Source organism: Lacerta agilis, chromosome 3 (assembly GCF_009819535.1).
Source record: "Lacerta agilis isolate rLacAgi1 chromosome 3, rLacAgi1.pri, whole genome shotgun sequence".
NCBI lineage: Eukaryota > Metazoa > Chordata > Lepidosauria > Squamata > Lacertidae > Lacerta > Lacerta agilis.
This window is the reverse complement of record NC_046314.1, coordinates 92,245,647-92,266,849: the sequence shown is the minus strand read 5'-3', so window position 1 is coordinate 92,266,849 and position 21,203 is coordinate 92,245,647. Positions and strand designations below refer to the sequence as shown.

Below are 21,203 nucleotides of genomic sequence, written 5' to 3'. Positions count from 1 at the left end.
TCCTTGGTTGGCTTGTAATGCTGACACAACAGATAACGAAACTGCATTGGCAGAGTGGTTGCATTTAGTCGTTTGCTAAACACAGATTTTCTGGCAAAGGGGCTGAAAGGACTGGGCCTTTAATGTTCTGTTTGGAAAGAACTCCCCTCCTTGAGTTAAATTTGCTTAAGATAGGATTGAGCGTAATTCACCCTCCTTAAATTTCCTTCACTTACACAGAATTGACCCTCTTTGATCTATTTAGTGTACAATGTAAGTTGTTTGGGAAATGAAGCCCCTGAAAGATTATTCCAGCAATTTAAATTGGTGTTTTATAGCACTCTCCTAATTAGAAGTCATTTAAGAAGGCTGAAAATTGCACTAAATTATGTGGGGAACAGCATGATTTTAAGGAAATAATACGCCTGTAAATGCCTGGGATGCCCTGCTACGTCTTGTGTGGCACTCCAGATGCTCTCCCATTTGCAAAATTCCACCACTGCTTGAGTCTTAGGTCAATTTTGAGGTCAGCCACTGCAGCAGCGGCCCTATTAGATTTCTTACAAACGAAGAAAAAGAAGAGCATAGTAACATGAAAATAAGGAAATAGGATGCACTTTATATTCTCTTTCTTTTGCTAATAAGGTTGCTTCTTGTGTTAAGAATGAGCTTGCCGTGCAGCTCTCTGCTAACCTAGCAAAGTAAAAGTAGTCCTGTAAACATTGGGATCTCATCCCTGACAGAGCAAGCTCAAACTGAACTGGTGTACTCAGAAATAGGTCTGATTTAAATCAGTGATACCCAATCCTGAGTAAAATCATTAAGGATGGCAGTATTATGGCGAGTGAGTCTCTTACAGATCACACCCTTAAGATGAGGCATGTAATTGGATTTGATTGGATTCTGTATTCAATTGGGCTTTGCATAGAAATGACATACATCTTCTATTATCATTTGCACTGCTTGGTCCCTTGGCTTCACTTGGTAAAAATAAAAATGTGTATAGCTATGTACTTGGATGACTTTGTTAGAGGATTTGTCACTTAAATGGATGACTAGACACACACACACACACACACACACACACACACACACACACACACTAAATGGTTTGTGATCCAGGTATATAAAGGAAACTCCCATGGAGTTTGTCAATGACACCCTTCTCTTATGCTCTTGCCGTCAGTTGTCAGGTGGGTAGTTCCTGTGTCCAGGAAATAGGTCAACTGCCTATTCTGGATGGGGTAACATTCCCTATGAAGAAGCAGGTATGCATTCCGGGGGCGGGGTGCTCCTTAATCCATCACTGGGTGGCACAAGTTATTTCTATTTCCAGGAGTGCTTTTTACCACCTCTGTCACCATTCCTGGACCAAGACAGTGTGACCACAGCAGGCCATGCAAGGATTGCTTACTTTAACACACTTTGTGTGAGGCTACCTTTGTATCTGGTCTGGAAGCATCAACTAGTGTAGAATGCAGCAGCCTGACTGCTCACACGAGTGGGTTCCTAGTAACATGTTACCCCACTGCTGGAAAAGCTATACTGGTTGCTGATTTGCAGCAGGGCCAGGTTCACATTAATTGTGTTAATTCACAAACCCTAAACAACTTAGTTCCAAAGCAGTTCAAAGTCTGATCCCTTATACTCTACCTAGGTAAGTTTGATCCTCTGATGAAGCTCTTCTGGTGGTTCCCCATGATCCTGAAGTTTGATTGGCCATTACTAGGAAATGAGCCTTTTGTGTAACAGGCCTTGCCCTGTGCAACGTTCATCTAGCAAATGTCTGGCAGGAACCATCCCTCCCTTCCTTCACATGTCTTCGGAAAACTTTTTTGCTCAGACAAGCCTCTACAACATAATTTTTTAAAATTACGGTAAGTATTTATGGATGTTTTAAATGGTAGTTTTATGGAAATCTTTGTTTAGTCGTTTTTTATATGGTGTATATCACCTTGCTACATTTGTATGGAAGTACAGATTATAAATTCATAAATAAAAATTAATCACTTGATGACAGGAACATCAAGCGATAACGGGTATGCCCAAAGCTGCCATTTCAGCACCACACACAGTGCTTTCATATCAACACAAACCCGATTGTTCAAAGTCGCTTCATGTAGTAAAGCTGCGGGTGATAAGTGTATAGTAGTCAAGTTTAGAGACACCCTGGACCACCCTTATGTCATTTAACTTTGATGCCATCAAAACCATTAAGAGTGATTCAATCAAAATGCTAAATATTTAGGGCTGGGTACAGAGAAGAGTGAGCATACCTCCAACTGCACAACAGGGCTTCCCTGGATCCAGAGGGTTGGTGGATCATATGGAGTGATGTGGACTGGGGTTTCAGAGGCTGGAATAATTTGATAGGGCTATCATACAAATGTAGAAGTGATTTTCCATTTGCACGACACATACCTGGATCAAAGTTTTAAAATTATTATGAAACAAGCTGCCTGATACTGAATCAGACCATTGGACAATCTAGCTTAGTATTATCTACATTGACTTACACCAGTTCTCTAGGATTTCTGGCAGGGAGTCTCTCCCAACTTTACCTGGAGACGCTGGGGATTAAACCGGGGACTTTCTGCATGCAAAGCAGATGCTCTATCACTGAGCCATACCCTTCCCCGTAGCCAGTGTCTAACCTTAAAGTTTTATTTAATGTAAGGTCTAGTTTAAAGGAAAAATGGAGCTTAGTATAGTTACCTGTTCCAACTTGGTCCTATATTACTATATTCACTATTTTAATATACCATGAAGACAACTAATGTGCATGTAGTTTGGAGTGCTTGAAAACACTGAGTACTACATTACATCATATCGACAATTCTTGGGCATATCTATAAAATGTAATTATTCAAAAAATTATACCCAGATGCTATCACAACTGGCAATCAGAGCTAGATGAATGATGGCTTTGTGTGCAAAATGTGCCACTCCAAAATACATCTAGTTTCAGCAAACAACTTTTTTCTGTTTAAATGTTTATGTTTTTAAGTTAGCCAATGATATTCTGCTTTCCCCCGCCAAAAAAAGAAACCTGTCTCTTCTATGCTTCAAGTACCCAGCTGCCACACAATTTATATCTCTTTCCTCTCCTCTTTGTTTTTCAGCCATTTTCCCTGAATGTCAAAGTCAATTTAGTGCATTTCACTTTGCTGAATAAATCAGAGGCGAAATCCTTGCTAAAAGTGAAAATTTGATTTGCTAAAAGGAGCTTAGGGCAACTATTAATCAATATATCCAGAGTGTCAAAGCTAAGGCCATGATAGGCATGCATTCATTTGGAGATTGGTTGAGGCAGATAAAGGGGGGGTAGTGCAATCACCAGTTTGTGTGTATGAGAGAGAGCATGGACTCACAGATGTGGGTGATTTGGGGAAAATATAAGAGAAAGTGTTGACTTCAAAGGAGAGAAAACACCACCACCACCACAGTACATATAAGAAACTCTGGAGGCAAACAAACAAGTCTTTTACAAAGAATATGCAGATCTCATTCTAACTGTTGAACATTACTGAAAGAGTTGAATGTTTTAACTTACAAATCCATCAATAACATTATTTTACACAATCAGATTTCTGATTGGCTGCGAGTCCTGGAAGACCTGCTCCTTGCCTTGAAGTCCATTTTTACCTGATCTGGGAAGGCAGGGCCCTGACTGACTCCAGCTACAAAAGCTGAGGCTGGGTCGGGGTATTGTTTGGGTATTGGTGGGGTTATTATTGCCCTATTTTTAAAAAATGTTCAAAATTGTTTTTAACTGCTTTTAAACATGTAGGTTACTAAATTTGAGGCTTTTGTTGTTTCTTTAAATTAAAGGATGTTAAATGTGCCTAAGAAGAAAGGATTGCAGTGGTTCTGGGCAAGGGGAAGTATGGGGTGGGGCAGGCTGGGTAAGGGGCACAGGCAGTTAGTGACTGTGCCATGTACCAACCCCTCCTCCAATCTGGGGAACTGTGGTTGTCCTATCAGCCAGTCCTCAGGTCTGTGGATGCTGTTGCTGAATGCCAGGTCAGCTCTGAGTAAGACCTTCATCATACATCACCTGATTATGGATGCTGTTGCTGAATGCCAGGTCAGCTCTGAGTAAGACCTTCATCATACATGACCTGATTATGGATGAGAAGGGCAATCTGGTCTGTATCACTGAGAACTGGGTGGGTGGCCATGATCTTAGTTTTTTTGATGTTGAGCTTCAGACCATATTTTGCACTCTCCTCTTTCACCCTCATTAAAAGTTTCTTTAATTCCTCCTCACTTTCTGCCATCAAGGTTGTGTCATCAGCATATCTCAGGTTGTTGATATTTCTTCAGGCAATCTTAATTCCGGTTTGGGATTCATTCAGTGTAGCCTTTTGCATGATGAATTCTGCATATAAGTTAAATAAGCAGGGAGACAATATACAGCTTTGTTGTACTCCTTTCCCACTTTTGAACCAATCAGTTATTCCATATCCAGTTCTAACTGTAGCTTCTTGTCCCACATAGAGATTTCTCAAGAAACGGATGAGGTAATCAGGCACTCCCATTTCTTTAAGAACTTGCCATAGTTTGCTGTGGTCGACACTGTCAAAAGATTTTGTATAGTCAATGAAGCAGAAGTAAATGTTTTTCTGGAACTCTAGCTTTCTCCATGATCCAGCGCATGTTCGCAATTTGGTCTCTGGTTCCTCTGCCCCTTCAAAATCCAGCTTGCACTTCTGGGAGTTCTCGGTCCACATATTACTTAAGCCTGCCTTGTAGAATTTTAAGCATAACCTTGCTAGCATGTGAAATGAACGCGATTGTGCGGTAGTTGGAGCATTCTTTGGCACTGCCCTTCTATGGGCTTGGGATGTAGACTGATCTCCAATCCTCTGGCCACTGCTGAGTTTTCCAAACTTGCTGGCATATTGAGTGTAGCACCTTAACAGCATCATCTTTTAAAATTTTAAATAGTTCAGCTGGAATATCATCACTTCCACTGGCCTTGTTGTTAGCAGTGCTTTCTAAGGCCCATTTGACTTCACTCTCCAGGATGTCTAGCTCAAGGTCCGCAACCACACTACCTGGGGTGTATGAGATCTCCATATCTTTCTGGTATTATTCCTCTGTGTATTCTTGCCACCTCTTCTTGATGCCTTCTACTTCTGTTAGGTCCTTTCCTCTTTTGTCCTTTATTATGGTAATCTTTGTATGAAATGTTCCATTCATATCTCCAATTTTCTTGAACAGATCTCTGGTTTTTCCCATTCTGTTGTTTTCCTCTATTTCTTTGCATTGCTCGTTTTCAGAAATAAATGGGAAATGTTTCTCCTGTTAATTCTCATTGACCATGGTAACATTCTGGAGTGGCTTTCCCTAGTTAGGAGTGGGTGGCATCAGTTTGCGGTGGCTCTGGTCCTCCTTGGATGGTCGTTTCCAGAGGGTGATGGTTTGGGGAGTCTTCTTTGGCCTCTGGAGCCTTAAACCTGGAGGTTTGATTTTATCCCCTCTGCCGTTTAACAGCTAAGTGGGGCCATCCAGAATTCTGAAATACATTGCCAGCAATATGCTGATGACACACTGCTCTAATTCTCCTCTATATCTGTAGATGTTGCAGTGGATGTGCTGTACTGTTGTTTTGCTTCAGTAATGGGTGAGAGCCAACAAACTGAAACTCAATCCAGATAAGACTGAGGCACTGTTAGTGGGTAGTACCCTAGACAGGTTGGATGGAAGGCTACATGCTCTTGTTGGGGTTGCACTCCCTCTGAAGGAGCAGCCATGTAGTTTGGGTGTACTTCAGGATCATTTGCTGATGCTTGAGGCTCAGGTGGCCTCAGTGGTGCAGTGCCTTCCATCAGCTTTGGCTGGTGGCCCAGCTGCACCCTTAGCTGGACAGGGATAGCCTAACTTCTGCCATCAATGCTCTGGTAACCTCTAGGTTAGATTACTGCAACGTGTTACACATAGGAATGCGTCTTAAGACAGTGCAGAAATTTCAGCTGGTGCAGAATTCAATGGCCAGGTGTTCACCAAAGGAAGACGGTTTGAGTACATTACTTCAATCCTGGCCCGACTGCACTGGCTGCCAATTAGTTTCTGGGCCCAAATCAAAGTGCTGGTTTTGACTTATAAAACCTTAAATGGCTCAGAACTGCAATAGCTCAAGGACCACCTCTCCCGATATGAACTGATATAGGCCCTAAAAATTTTTTTCCTTCCAGTAGCACCTTAGAGACCAACTAAGTATGTTCTTGGTATGAGCTTTCGTGTGCATGCACACTTCTACAGGAAAGCTCATACCAAGAACAAACTTAGTTGATCTCTAAGGTGCTACTGGAATGATTATTATTTTTTTTAAAAAATTGTTTTGTTTTGACTATGGCAGACCAACACGGCTACCTACCTGTAACTGATATAGACCCTGCAATCATCGTCTGAGGCCTTTCTTTGTGTGCCTCCTCCACAAGAGGTCTGGTTGCCAAATGAGAACAGGGCTTTTCTGTGGTGGCTCTCCGTTTGTGGAATGCACTCCCCTTGTCTGACACCTTCATTACATATCTTTAGGTGCCAGGTGAAAACATTTCTCTATAAACAGGCCTTGGTTGATTAACATTCTATGGCCTTTTGAATGTTTGTGGGAGTAGGGGTTATTGGTTTATTTTTGTTTTTGTTTTATTGTGATTTTGCTCTCATTTTGTATTTTTAGGTTGTGAAATGTCCTGTGATAGTTGGATGAAGGGCAGTATACAAATGTAGTTAATAATAATAATAATAATAATAATAATAATAATAATAATAACCCACTATATCCCAATTTCGTTTAAAAAAATCAGACCAATGTTCAACAATTATATCCACGATAAAAACCACATTAAAAACTAAAATCACAAATTAATCAGCTAACTATTACTGGAAGGTCCCCCCCCCCCTCAATTCCCTGCATAAGCATGGCAGAATAGAAAAAATGCAGTGGTGCTCCCTATTCCACAGGACTGGGCTGAGACTAGTGAAGGTTCAGATTTATCTTGACATTACATGAGCCTCACCAACAAGACTCTGACAGATTATTTTAGTGATTCACCTTGAGACATAAGGGATCAGGCAGGCCGTGAGGTGCACTGGACCTAGTTATTATGGGCTCTGTAAATTAATACAAATTAATCTGGCTCAATAGTAGATGCAGATGTCCTAACAATACCGTTACATACTGTCAGCTATCTGCTACCATCCGCAATCTGGAGCTTCCAAACCAGGCTCAAGGGCAGGCTCATTTAGAGCATATTGCAGTAATCTAGCCACAAGGCTACCAGTGCATGGGCTACAGTTGTCATACTATCCCTGTTCAGGGTATGGCTGCAGCTCCTTAAACAGATAAAGCTGGCAGAAGATACTTGGGCCTCTAGTAACAAAAGTGTTATCTAGGAATACCCCCAAACTACGTACCTGCTCCGTCAGAGGGAGTGTGACTCCATCCAGAACAATTTGGCTATTTTCTAGCCACAGTAACAACCAAACCAAAGAGCCTCCATCTTCCCTGCCTATTGAGATCAAGCAGGTGCCTTCACAGCATTCTTTTTGGCACATGCTAAAAACATTCTTGTTAAGCTTAGAAAGTTGATGTGAATTTTGAGAACCGCTTTGAGGTTTGTTTGTTTTTACAATCTAGTGGCATAAGAATTTTATGAAATAACAACACAGGTTCCCAACATGCTTACTAACACAATGTAACAGATCACAGTGTATTAAACATGAAAAGAGGTAATGATGTATATGATTGGTGGAAATTGAAATGCTTTGTTTGAAACTTATAAATACCCCTGCCTGGACCCTTGGGCGGGGTTGCAATTTTGCGAAACAATTCTACTGTAACCTATTGCCTAGCAATAAACAACAATGGACTCCTAACTCCTCTTGTCTCTGAGTTTTATTGGCGTAAACTCAGAAGATAAGCCATTTTTGGCTTACAACAGGGCCACAAGCATACAAATATGTTCTTTCAAGATAGCTTACCTGCTTCCTTGCAGGTACACAAATGAAACTCACTGTACCTAGTATGTCAGATTTTAAGATAGGCTATGCAAATTTCTGGAGGGATATCTGTGTTTTCTGTCTTTTGCAGAAAAATCAAAGATTGCAAAGAATAAAATCATTTTGTGGCACATTAAGGGTTTTTTTAAAAACAAAAAACAAAAAGCCCTATAATCCACATCTTTAGAATGCCACAATACTTTGTACAACTTATTTTTCAAATTTTTGCCTCTATAGTGGTTGCTGTCTTTCAGTTAATTATAAGTCTCTATATATATTTAGTACCTCTTTGGGCAACCTAAATGTACCAGGAGGCAATGCTAGACAAGTAATAATTACATAATAGGTAAATTTGCAAGCACTTGATGGCAATTGGTTTTATTTTACAACATAAAAAGGTGGGTTTTTTGTTGTTTTTTGGAAGAATAATCCAGATTCAATGTTTTTTGTACAAATTAAAATTAATTTTAAGTGTAAAACATTGCAAGGACTTTGGTCTAACTTGATGAGTTTTGTGTCTGCAAAAAAAAGACAGAGAACATCTTGTCTCTTAAGCTTCCTGTTATGCACATTTAAAGAGCTTAATGTTTCCTGCTTCCACTTAGTAAAAGGAGAGCATTGCGCATTTTTGCAGAATGCCAATGAGACAGTTGTATTACAGAAACAATGCCTAAGTGACTTTGAAAATGTGGTCAGACATCAGCAGAATCTCATCTCATGGGGAAAAAATGGGCTTTATACTTTTAAGATGTCCAAAAGCAAAACTTACCATGTATAAAATGCAACACACAATAAAACTAACATATACTTTCAGTATCTAAGTTAGGTTCTGTACATCTTACTCACAGATTTATCTACTAATTACAGGGAGGTAGCCGTGTTGGTCTGCTGTAGTCAAAGCAAAATAAAAAAATTCCTTCCAGTAACACCTTAGAGACCAACTAAATTTGTTATTGGTATGAGCTTTCGTGTGCATGTACACTTATCTGAAGAAATGTGCATGCACACAAAAGCTCATACCAATAACAAACTTAGTTGGTCTCTAAGGTGCTACTGGAAGGATTTTTTTCATTTTGTTTTCTACTAATGCAAACCGTGTCTCATTGGAAACAACACAGCCTTCCTAAATACCTGTAGCATTTTACTAACAAAGTTACAGTACATAGGAATATTTAATCTGACACAAAGAACAACAATAGATCTGACTGCTAGGCTGATAATCTTCTTATCACACCCTGTGAAACCTAGCTCTAATATTTGACAGTGTGAGCTTCCATTACTCGGCAACCCATTCTATAAAGGCCAACAATGGAGAAAGAATGAAGTGGAGTGTGGAAGAACCTCCATATCTACATAAAAGAGATTAGAGGCGACAGCGTTCCATTTTACAGCTCAATCATATTGTGTTAGCATGCGCTTATCCGAGCGCGGATGAAATTGAAAGAGAAATAAAAAAGAGTCAGGCAGATAGGAACCAGAAAAGCGAGGCATGAGCAATTTCCAAGGATATAAAAGGATGCTAATGGTGGGGCCCTGTCATTCTTAAAAAGGGCTATTAGGGCACCGTCATCTGTTCTTGTGCCTTTACGCTCCTGTAACTAAAGTCAAGAATTTCCTAATACCATTGTGATCATTTTCTTCTACAGATAAGATGTGGTCATGTTTCACAACAGCACTTTTCATTTGTTTGATTTATTAATGCAAGTAGACTAATTCTATTTACTGATAAAGCCTTTCAATCCATATATAAACGTGTGTGTGTTTCCTTTCTGGAAAAGGTATGTTTCTGCTCAGTTCTGTATCTTTTTGTTCACTAGTTAAAAGCTAGAGCAGCACAATAGTATCAATGGAATTTAAGTGGGCACCAAAAAAAGTGATAACCATTCAAAGGATTGATTCAAAATTTTAAAAAAATCACTCCAAAATTAAGAAATAAGAGGAAATGGTGACAGAATACAGAATATAGCAGCGTTTCTTCTAATTTTTTAAATCAAATTTTCTTGATAAGCTGTAAAATTAAATTTATCTGCATGAGAAAATTGATCAATTTTTAGATAAAACACCAAATTGAATATGCTTCTAATATGCTTGGACATTTACTGGTTCCAAATTATGCTCAGAAAAATCTCCTTGGACTGCAATCCTTTACCCATTTATCTGGGAGTCAGCTCCACTAAACTCAATGGGACTCACTTTTGAATAGACATAGAACCATGTGTTAAAAATTCCAAACCTTTAGAAACTAAGTTTTAAGGAACTATAGCAGAGCCATGATTGCAAAGTCAAACATGATGACTGCCATTAACATACAGTAAATTGCTGTAGCAGTACTGCCCTCTTCTACTCTTCAGTACCAACACATGGTTGTTATAGAAAGGGAAAATGCAAAGCAGTGATTAAAGCATTAAAGGAGGTGAAGATGCACACATTTTGGCAAAGTTATCCTTTTCCTGAATAATAATTTGTAATAATCTGGAGAATTATTCTGAAGTGACCATTTCTACATTTGCTTGAATAACTCCATAATGGACAATAAGATAAATAAATAATAACTATACTATTTTTTTTTTAAAAAAAGATTATCTATATTTATTTTATTAATTTAGAAAATATGTATCCTTTCTCTTGGTTACAAGATCTCCCATAATGGCTTATATGGAAGTAAATAACAAATATGAATGTATGCAATAAAAATATACTGGTACCCAAAGTTTCAATAAAATACATAAATAAAGTTAAAATGTAGATACTCAAATTCTACATCATTAAAAATTGAAGTAACCACGATGAGAGCAAGGGCACCAGTTTTTGCATCTTGCCCTTATGTGTTCAGTATTTTGGTGACTTACTTCCAACCAATAAGTGAAAATTTTAACAAACTTTGCATTCAAAAAGGGCTAACAGAAGGTTCTGTACTCAATTCAATCTCTTATCTCCTTCTAGCCAAGTGAACACTATATATATTTAGCTAATAGGTTTAATATACCACCATAAGCCAGGTTTTGAATTTGCCTCTGACCGTGCGCCTGCTGTTGAAGTATGCCTCAATAGCTCACAATTGGTTCAGATTCCTGGTCTGTAATTTAGAATGCCAGTCTTTAAGCATCCAACAGCTTTCGCTGCTAACTGCAGGCACTGAACCATTGTTTTCTCTCCCTCTAGACTGCCTGGTTTCTTCCATACCCACAAGCAAACCTATGTCATGTATTCACAACACAAATCAAACTGATAAAATATATTTGGCAATCACCATGATGCGTTATTGACCGACTTCTAGGGCGAATGCCCTCATATTGGTAAGACTGATGTAGGCATTGTCCAGAGATGAAACTCAAACTCACCTATTTAACTAGCTCTGACTTAATCTGGGGTGCTTTATTAGCAACCAGTGTAAGACAAAGTAGCTAGTATAATACAGAGTGATGTTTAAATTAGTTTACAATTTGCTTGGGCTCATCTAGACCTGCTCTGAACAAAGCCATTCAGAAATGTCAGCTGTGTTCCTAACCACTGTAACAAATTGTTGCCTGAACGCTGCACACCTAATGACTTCAAATTAGCTTCACTGCGATATTGCCTGACAGTTCGTTACGACTGTTAGTAACATAGCTGGCGTATCATGACCAATAAATTGGTTTCAGTGTGGGCTGGGAAAGGGACTTCCATCAATTTGATTAAAGAAATTACTGTAGCATTCAAAGCATAAAGACAAACTAGTTTAAGGAGACAGAAATAAGTTAACTGTACCAGAAAAACATTGCTCATGATTCAAAAGCTCGTTTATAAGCCATTTGTGATGCAAACTCTGAACAACTAAATTTCTTCTGTGAAGAAAATGCGGAGCGGTTCAGAACGTGTGTTACTGTCCTCCTTTCTAAGCAAATTATGATTTAGATGTGTATTGATAGTTGTTTATTATTTGGTTTTGAGAAGTAATTAGAATCATTCGGGATTGCGCCTTGCATTGTTCAAATTCACTGGAAGAGACAGTGCCTGATCCAAAGTGTTAAGCTAGCATTAAGGAGAGCAGTAAAAAAAAAAGTATCAGAAGCTATTTTATGTTCTTTGTCAAATCCCCTTGAAATCTTCACAACTCATGTGGCTACTCTGAAACAGTTTGGCCTACCCACACACTGGGGGGGGGGGGGAAGCATCTGTGCACATATTTTTAGCAAAGTGAGTAACGATGCCAACTAAGCAGGCACTGTGTGTATTTCTCATCTGAATGCCCAATCCAACAGCCTGTTGAGAATAGGCCTCAGTTCCTCAAACCAAGGAGCTGATCATGGTATCACAAATCATTTCCTAGGTTGCTACAGGGATTACAGAAGGAGGAGGAGAACAATGTGTGCCACCTTGAGCTCCTTGGCCAAAAAGGTAGGATATGAACACAATAAATAAATGAATTGCTGCTTCACTCCTGGTAGCAAGATGTATTGGGCCAACCCTGAAGACGAGGAAGGTTGTTGTCAGGGAACTGTCCCCGATGCAGCGCAAGGTGATGGAAGGGCTCTCCGGATGCTACAGAGAGCCCCAGTCCCACCTTGCCAGCAGCACCTCCTCTGGTAGCGAAAAGAGCGGTGAGACGTCCAGCGAGGAGGGGCAGAGTTCACAGGGGAAAGGCTATGGGGATGCAAGAGAGACCCAGCACTCCCCCAGTCCCGAGGGCAATACAGGGGGAACGCAATTTCCGTTGCCCGAAAGACGTCGTGGGCTGAAAAGAAATGGAAGGCGGGGTTTTCGTATACCGAAACTCTTTTGTTGGGGTCAGAACCGGAAGGGGCCATTCCCGGATACTGATACAGACATGAACTTTTTAGCTCTGCACTGTATATAGTTTGCACAATAAAATCAATAAAGGAAACAGGGAGTCCTGGCTGCTTACCTCATGAGCAACTAACCGAGAACCCTTACAGTTGTTAATGAGGAAGTGCTAATTATTTATTTGAAAAAATCAAAACATTGGTTGCAGATCATACTGGTCATGTAAGCTAGAAACTGTTATGTTGTCTGCAGACATTAAGTACACCAGTGCTCATGGTTCATAGCTGCCTACAGTGTCAGCTGCTTTAGGACCAGTGGCGGACCTTCATGCTCCAGCACTGGTGGGAGGCGGAGAGCAGGCAGGGCTGGGGCTGGCGTGAGTCCCAGAGACGTGGTGCCCGGTGCATGGGGAGGGGGGAACAGCCGCGATGGCACTCCACTGGGATTGCGCCTGCCCGAGGGGTGGTGCGCTCCCCCCGCACTCCCTTCCCTCTGCCAGTGTTTAGGAACATAGGTGTGCCGACCCACAATTCAAACTGAGTGAAATTGTAGCCTTTCATCTTCTTAACTCCCAAATTTATATAGAGAAAGGGATCAAACCAACAGCTCTGGAAGCTGCCTCATCTATTGACTCACAAGCAGTTAAGAGTGGGGTGTCTACAATATTCATGCAGGCATCAGAGCACTACTGTGGAAATATGTTTCAAAACAGAGCTGGGATGTGGGAAGGTGGTGCGTTGTGGTGGAAGGCACCAATTCTACTGAACCCAAGGAAAGCTTAAGTTGTTTGATATGTACAGACTCCTTGCAAAACGTTATTTCCAGTTACTGTGTCTGAGCAAGATGTATAAGCAAAAGACAAAATTCTCTGTTTATTTTCTGTGGACTGTGGGCAGCATGTCGAAATATGCTTTATGACCATTAAGACTCCTTTGGATGTGCATGTCACAAAGAACTTTAACCTACATGCTTTGCTAAGGTAGAACCAGAAGAAATAAAACCCTGCCTGCAGGGGTGCAATTCACAGGGACCAAGGTGGGCCCAGCTTACAATGCTATTTTAAAGGAGAGGCAGCTTAACTAGTCATTAATGTCCTACATGTATTATTTTCTTATTTAACCTTTTATGTAATGGTTTTTAACAGACCGAATCTCATAAGATATACTTGTTTATAGATTCTGTACCTGGAATATGTTTAGCCCATCCAATGATGACCACCAGCTCTCTGTCTGCCAGGTCACAAAGAAGTGGTGAGGGCCTTGATGTCACTGTCTGGCACAGTGGGGTCGGGCATGGCATAGATCTTCTCTGGTTCAGCCACCAGCAAATGAGAGACAATCTTGTTATCTGGAATATAGATCAGAACACATGTAATACTAATCACTGTATTTTCCATGGCTCCACTTAAGAATCTAGCTCCAACTCCCTGCAACACAGGAATCTTTCACCCAACATGGAGTTCGAACCCACAACCCTGAGATATGAGTCTCATGCTCTACCAACTGAGCCTATCCAACAAACATTACAGTAACTTTTGGTCTGTATAACATTTGCTATGTCATTGCTAAGTTTGGGGGATATAGCCCCTACCTACCAGAATTGTGGGAAAGTTATTTACTTCAATGGGATCATGTGTGAACATATAAATCTATATATACCACTCATGAGACCCAGTGTGAGGTTCTGAAGTATAGGATGGGAGAAACCAAGGTTCAAATTGTCACTTGGTGAAGTTCAAGTGTTTTCAGAAACTGCATTCAATGGCTATAAAACCTGAGGAAATTCATTCTAAGATTTTTTTAAAAAAGTTCTATTGTATAATTTATCCGGGAGTTCTTATCTATTTCTGTCTCTAGTATTTTACAAACAGTGTATGTCACAAAGTAAAAAAAATGTCAGTCCCTCATAAACCAAACACAAGACACCACTTCAAGTATTATTATTATTATATTATTATTATTATTATTATTATTATTATTACAATGTAAAGCTTCCTGTTCACAAGTGAATGGAGGAACTCTTAGACTGAAAGTTGATGTGGGACAGAGAGGGTGGAACAGAGATTGTTTAAAACTGTTTGACCATTCTAGTTAATGTAGATTATGTATTCAAATCACAGAGGAAGGAAATTTGAAAGCTGATATGGTATTACAGTACTTAGCAACAGGTCTGGAGTCGTATGCTCACTGTGTCATAAGAACTACTAAGGTACACCAACAAACAAACAAACAAAATCCCCCCACATTCTACTATTCTCAAAACTAATAATGGATATTATCTATCTCATCTAAAGGTGACAGATAGCAGTTTTAGTATTTCTTGATAAACAGCTTTCATGATGATGTTAAACTGTTGGCTGCAGTGCACACTTGCACGCACGCGCACACACACACACACACACACACTCCTCATTAATTCACTGTTTTATTACCCACGGTTGCCTCCTATAACAAATGACCAAAACAAACTAATATTTTCCCAACTTTTCTTAATATTTCTTTTCTTAAAGTCCAAGGTTTGTCTAGTATTAGTAATAAAATGTATGCAGACAGAGGAGATTTGAGTTGCTTGGATTTTGAAATCTAGTAACTATTTTAACAAATTGGTTGAAGTGCCAAAGACTCACCAAGTTATTTATTTAAAAAAAAGCATGGATGAGAGCAGCATATTTAGGGGTGGGGTGGTAGAAAATGAAATATTCTCTATTTTCCCCTTAACATTTCCCTTTGTGCAGTGATTCAGGATGCTGTACAGTTTAATTTAAGGTTCACAGAGTTTTCATACCCATTGTTTCTGACAACACTGACAAGACCTGTAGGCAGACCACTGGGTTGTGGTGAAAGAAAGGAAATAATAATAAAAAGTGTGTGTTGTGAACATTTCCTAATCTCTATTATTTCGCTGTGGGGTGAAAGCATTGTCAGTATTGAAAGTACAAATCCAGGGGCATTCTGAATGTGCTCAGGAAGCCGCATCAGTTAGAATAGCCACAAGCACGGTTCCTAGGTAAATCTTATTTAACGTTTCCCTAATTAGAATCAATAAAACCCAATTTTCATTCCACTGCCTTTGTTGTGCTCAGACTATCTGTCAGAACCCAGGAAAATCTCCCTGGCTACTTCTTTAGTCAAAGTGATTCACTGTTTCACTCTTGACACTTGCTGGGACGGATGCAAAAGAACCGAAAAGAAGTTACGCTGTAAGGTTTGTGTGATGGTGCCTCACAAGTAACGGAGCAGGAGCCCAAACAGTCTTTGCAGTTTTATTGTGCAAACTATTTACAGTGCAGAGCTACAAAAAGCACGTCTGTCTCAGTCGCTGGCAGAATCCGGGAGTGGCCCCTTCCAGCTTCTCCCCCAGCATAAGAATTTCGGCACCCCAAGTCTCCTCCTACCCTCCTTGCGTTTCATCCCTCTGCGCAACTGGGGGCGCTGGAAATGGCATGCCTCCCTCCTGACCAGCCGGGCGAGGTGAGCGCACAGTCTCAGCAAAATCCCCAAGCCCTCTCCCCGCCAGGCTCCCCTTTGTAGCTCCTGCTTAGAAGAGGCGCTGGGCTCTCAGTGGCATCCCCCAAGCCCTCTCCCCACCAGGCTGGTTCCTTCCTTTCTCCTCCCCACTGGAGGTGTGGTGGCTTTCCCCACTGGAAGAGTTACTGCGTTGGGGCTCTCTGTATGCTAACGGACCCTCGTTCCCCTCAGCGGGCCAGGTGGCAGTTCCCTGACATACACTATATGTGTTTCTTACAGGATGAACTAAGAAAAATGATCAGGGAGCCATAAATAAATATCTAAATAAAGGATTGCATGTGAGGACTGGAGTCTAGTTTATCTTGAGCAATAGGATCCTCTAAAATGTGTTTCATTAAATTCTTGCATGTTGTGCAATATCTCAATGATTTTGGCTAGGCACAGGGAAGACAATTCACTGAAAAGTTATACTACATAGTTCCCTTTGAAATGAATGGGAGCTGTGAAAGAGCAGGGTAGTATTCTTGTACAGTGCCTATTCATTTTAATGGGGCATTCCCAAAATGACTTACTGGTGGATTTCACCCTTCCAATTCCTCACATTTTCAGCCGGGACACATTAACCTATGTCTGTGATAAAAAGGCTTAATTGTGAGTGCATGTGCCGAGCTGTCAGCGATTCAACTCAATGGCACAATATAAAACAAATGAAAAGCTGGCAATCTGTGCATCCAGAAAATCTAACCTCTAATGAATTAAGCATTAGAGTTTATTGAATTTTATTGTATTATCAGAAAGTTTTTATTATAATGCGCAAAATCTGCTTAATGCAACCCTAGATTGTATTTACAGAGTGGTGGAACAGCTTATCCAGACTGTGTGGAAGATGCCAGATTGGACAATTGAAGGTATAATCAGCATAATGTTTTTTGGAAAGGCAAAAGGAAACGATGCCATATGTTCACTTAAGCTTTAATTTTATGTAAAACTGGTTTCTTTTCCCTTTGACATAGCTAAAATGCCCTTTTGCTTACAGTTCAAACTCTGTTTATTTGCTTTCCAGGTCTCCATATGCTCATGCGTAATGCACACAGTAATGTCCCCTACTGGGGAATAGGAGGTGAAAAACAACATACTCCTTTTTTTTTCTTTTTTTTTTGCACAACCAGGTAGTGCCATCAGGGTAATCCTTGGAGCCTTTTATTACTCTTGTCCAAAGTGAAGGCTCTTGTAGCCTGGAGGCTTCTGCCACTGCTTAGACACCAAAACAGCTATTTTGAAAGTGACATACAAAAGAATTCACAAGTGCTGTTGGCTGCTAATTCTTGTTTTTGTAGACTACCCAACTTGTTTCTTCGAGAATTAGCAGCTTCTGCACGATTTGTACAAATGGCTTTATAAGCCTTTAGCTTATCAAACTGTATCTTGTTCTTTCTTTTAATATCAGCTGCATATGAGAACATTAACACCCACCCTGTGCATGTTGTAGGTGTAGCACTTTCCTGCTTTAATCTAATACTAGCTAGTAGTGTGTCAGCCTTCTATTGCTATAAATTAATGAGGCTCCTAATGTATTTTCATTGGGAGGTTGAGCAGTCAAACTCATTTAGTTAGTGAAAACTGCAAAAATCACTTTCTTGTAAAATCTGAGACTAGAAGCTTCAATGAACTAATGATCACAGCATGAGCTGTTTTATGTACCACTGAAAATAAAGATCACCTGTAAATGTAAAATTTGCACTGCATAAATTGTGCATTAGCAAGCTCTCACCCTTAAAAGAGTCTTTTCTTTACTCTTCAGAGGAAGGATACGGATGATATGAATAGTTTACAAAATCATCATTGATAAGGAACATAATGCATATGATTCGTTTTGGATGCTTCTTGCTTTACTGGGATGTAACCTCATGTATACGTACCAAGGAAAACACCACCAACTGATTTACTTACATGGCTTTTGGCTGGCTGAACTAGTTGAGGATTCAGGTATGGGCTATTTTCTGCATCTATTCTGCGCTTGTACTTCTGACGACCTCCACGTACTCTGTCTAGGCGCACGCCTGAAGTTGAGATAAAAAAAAAGAAAGGTGCGTCTAAAACATTTGGAAGAAAATATCTTATGGAATGATGAAACTTTCCAATAAAACAGTAAAAGTTCAAGACTGTTGAAATTGAAAGAAGTGAAAGAAATGGGCATAGCATAAAATCCAACAACTTCAGCTTTACACAAATTCAAAAGTATTAGGAAATATTCCTGCTATTTCTGATATCGAGGCATAAGTGCTTACATTTATACAGATCGGCACTGCCCATATCAAATCAGTATGCTGGGGAAGCCCCGATATTTCTAGAAGTACAAAAATCTGGAAATGGGGGTGCTAAGAAGAGAGGACTCAATGCAGAAAGTGTGTGCGCTCAGTGATCATAAAATGCTGGCTAGAATGGTGTGCCACAGAAAGCCAGGTGGAAGCAGGAATGGAACGAAGTGTCCTGCAGGAGTGCATGGCTGATTTTTTTTAGAACACTAAGCAATAAAAAACACTTCACACTGCAAACATTTTGTTGCAAGTCCACTTATATTCATAGGACCATTCTTACCATGAAATCAGCAATAAAATCAGTGCAATACAGCAAAGCAAAACAATCACAATAAAACCAACAATGGGGCAGCAGTTAAAATTAACAGGCAGAACTTTAATGCCTGTAAGCATTTTTTAAAGTATTTATCTGACACCAAAAGGATAACAGAGTAGGTGCCAGGCAAGCCTCCCCAGTGAGGAAGCCCAATAATCAGGGTGCCATCACTGACAATGTTCTCTTCCTCTTTTCAGGTCAGATGTTAGACACCTAAAGGACAGCTTTCACCAATGATCTCAGCACATGGCTGGGGGTGGGGGATATCTCGGTGTATGGAGTATTAAGGGAGCGGCAGTACCTCTGTTGGAAGACATGTCATGCTCCCTTGGGTAGTTCATTCACCCTGGTCCCCACCATGCACTCAGCTCTCACCTGTGACACCTAGCTGTCAGCATGTGACAGTGGCCACATACCAGGAGACAGCTTTGACTGGCCAACTAAACAAGATGAGAGTACCCAATGGCTCTTAAACCCTTGGTGAATTAGGGACTTGTCTATACCCTGCATGTAAAGACAGGCTCCAGCAGATTGAGCAGATGAGACTAATACTGAGTCCAATGGCCAGGAAGGCTTTTTTCTGCAGGTGCTGTTGAGGGAATGAGGGGCAGATGGTGCTCATTAACCAGGGAAGATAGCTCATTTAGGAGAAAGAAAAGTCTGATCTTAAACCTCTTCTGCCTTGTGGCTATACTCATTTCTGAAAAAGGACCAACAGTAAGGAAAACTGCACTGCTGAATACCTTGTCTGGAGAGAGCTTTACAGACTGCAGCAAGCAGATGAAGCAATGGGCAGAGCACTAGCAATAGCTGTACTCCCTGGAAAACATGGTCTCCAACACAGCCATTGACAGCATCCAGACACTCTGCCTGTCTTGGAAGAGCTGGGTATCCCTCCCTCCCTCCCTTGATGAGCTGAATAATGCCATCATCTTTCAGGCATGTGGTTAAGCCCCAGGACAGGATGGAATCCCAACAGTGCTGAAAGCCGGCCTCAATTCCTCCCTCATGACACACATCTTCAGCCTTCTCTTGCAATGTTGGGGAAAGGGATCCATACCACAAGATATGCACAACCCCAGCATTTGGAGCCTCTATAAGAACAAAGGTGACTGTGATTATTGTAACAACTACCATGGAATCACCATGCTTAGTACTGCACCATGTTGTTCTCAACAGACTGCAGTCACTTGCTGACAGGGTCTATCCTGGGTCACAATGCGGTTTTAGAGCTCAGAGGTCAACAGTCGACATAATTTTTTCACTGTGCCAACTGCAGGAGAAATGCCAAAAGCAGAGGCACTCCTTGTAGATTGCCTTCATCAGAAGACCTTTGACCTCATCAGCTGAAAAGGACTCTTCACACTGTTCCACAAGATGGGATGCCCATCACATGATCATGTCCTCCCACAAGGAAATGCACACCAGGAAGACGCGTCTCCTCAGATGCCTTCCATATAAAAAGCAGCATGAAGCAGCAATGTGTTCTTGCTCAAACTCTCTTTGGCCTATTTTAATCCCTGTTGCTCTCGCATGCCTTCAGTTCAACTGAAGACGGTATGTACATCCATTCAAGGAGTGACGGGGATCTGTTCAACCTGACATGTCTCCATGCCAATACAAAAGTGTGGTGGGTTCTTATCCAAGAGATGTTGTTTGCAGATAACACAGCCTTGACAGCACATCATGTCCACAGAATGGAAGATGGCAGGATCCCCAAGGATCTGCTCGATGGAAGCTGGCTGCAGGCACGAGGCCTGTTGGCAGACTAACTCTGCCTCTACAAACATGACATGAAGGCTTGCAACATTAACCCCACCATATGGAAATCCTTTTCAAAAGATTGCAGTGCCTGGAGAGAGGCAGGTCGTGCATCCACAGCAGTGACCAGAGGAAGAATGACTGCTGAAAGGAACACAGAGGGAAGAAACTCCATGGTTCACCTGTAGCCGCAATACGGGACGCCTTTAACTGTCCCACCTGCAATAAAGCATGTCTCTCCTGCATCGGTCTCTACAGCCACAGCAAACACTGTAGCTCTCCAACAGTTTTTTTACCCTTGAAGGCATACTCTCCTGAGACAGACGGGTGCCAACAACAAAACCTATGCTGTTGATAAAGGTAGTGCAACTTGTACAGCACGTTGGCGACAATTATTCACACAATTGTTCGAAAATAATTTTACACCATTTATCAATATACTTCTAGGTGTTCAATTAATAATAATATACTTCTAAGTGTTCAATTAAATACAAAGTGAATATAAAAGTGTTTTTTATAATTTATAATTATATATAATTATAATTTTATATTTATTTTCACTTTGAATTTATATTCACTTTGTATTTAATT

The 21,203-nt window shown here is 40.6% G+C and overlaps 1 protein-coding gene across 1 annotated transcript in view; it reads right to left on the bottom strand.

Annotated features, from left to right (window-relative positions):
* Positions 1–21,203, bottom strand: part of ESRRG (estrogen related receptor gamma) — a 194,941-nt gene that overhangs the window by 47,868 nt on the left and 125,870 nt on the right. The window contains 4 exon segments of the mRNA XM_033144774.1: positions 13,935–13,995; positions 13,997–14,097; position 16,477; positions 18,168–18,277. Of these exon segments, the coding sequence (XP_033000665.1) occupies positions 13,935–13,995; positions 13,997–14,097; position 16,477; positions 18,168–18,277 (273 nt within the window).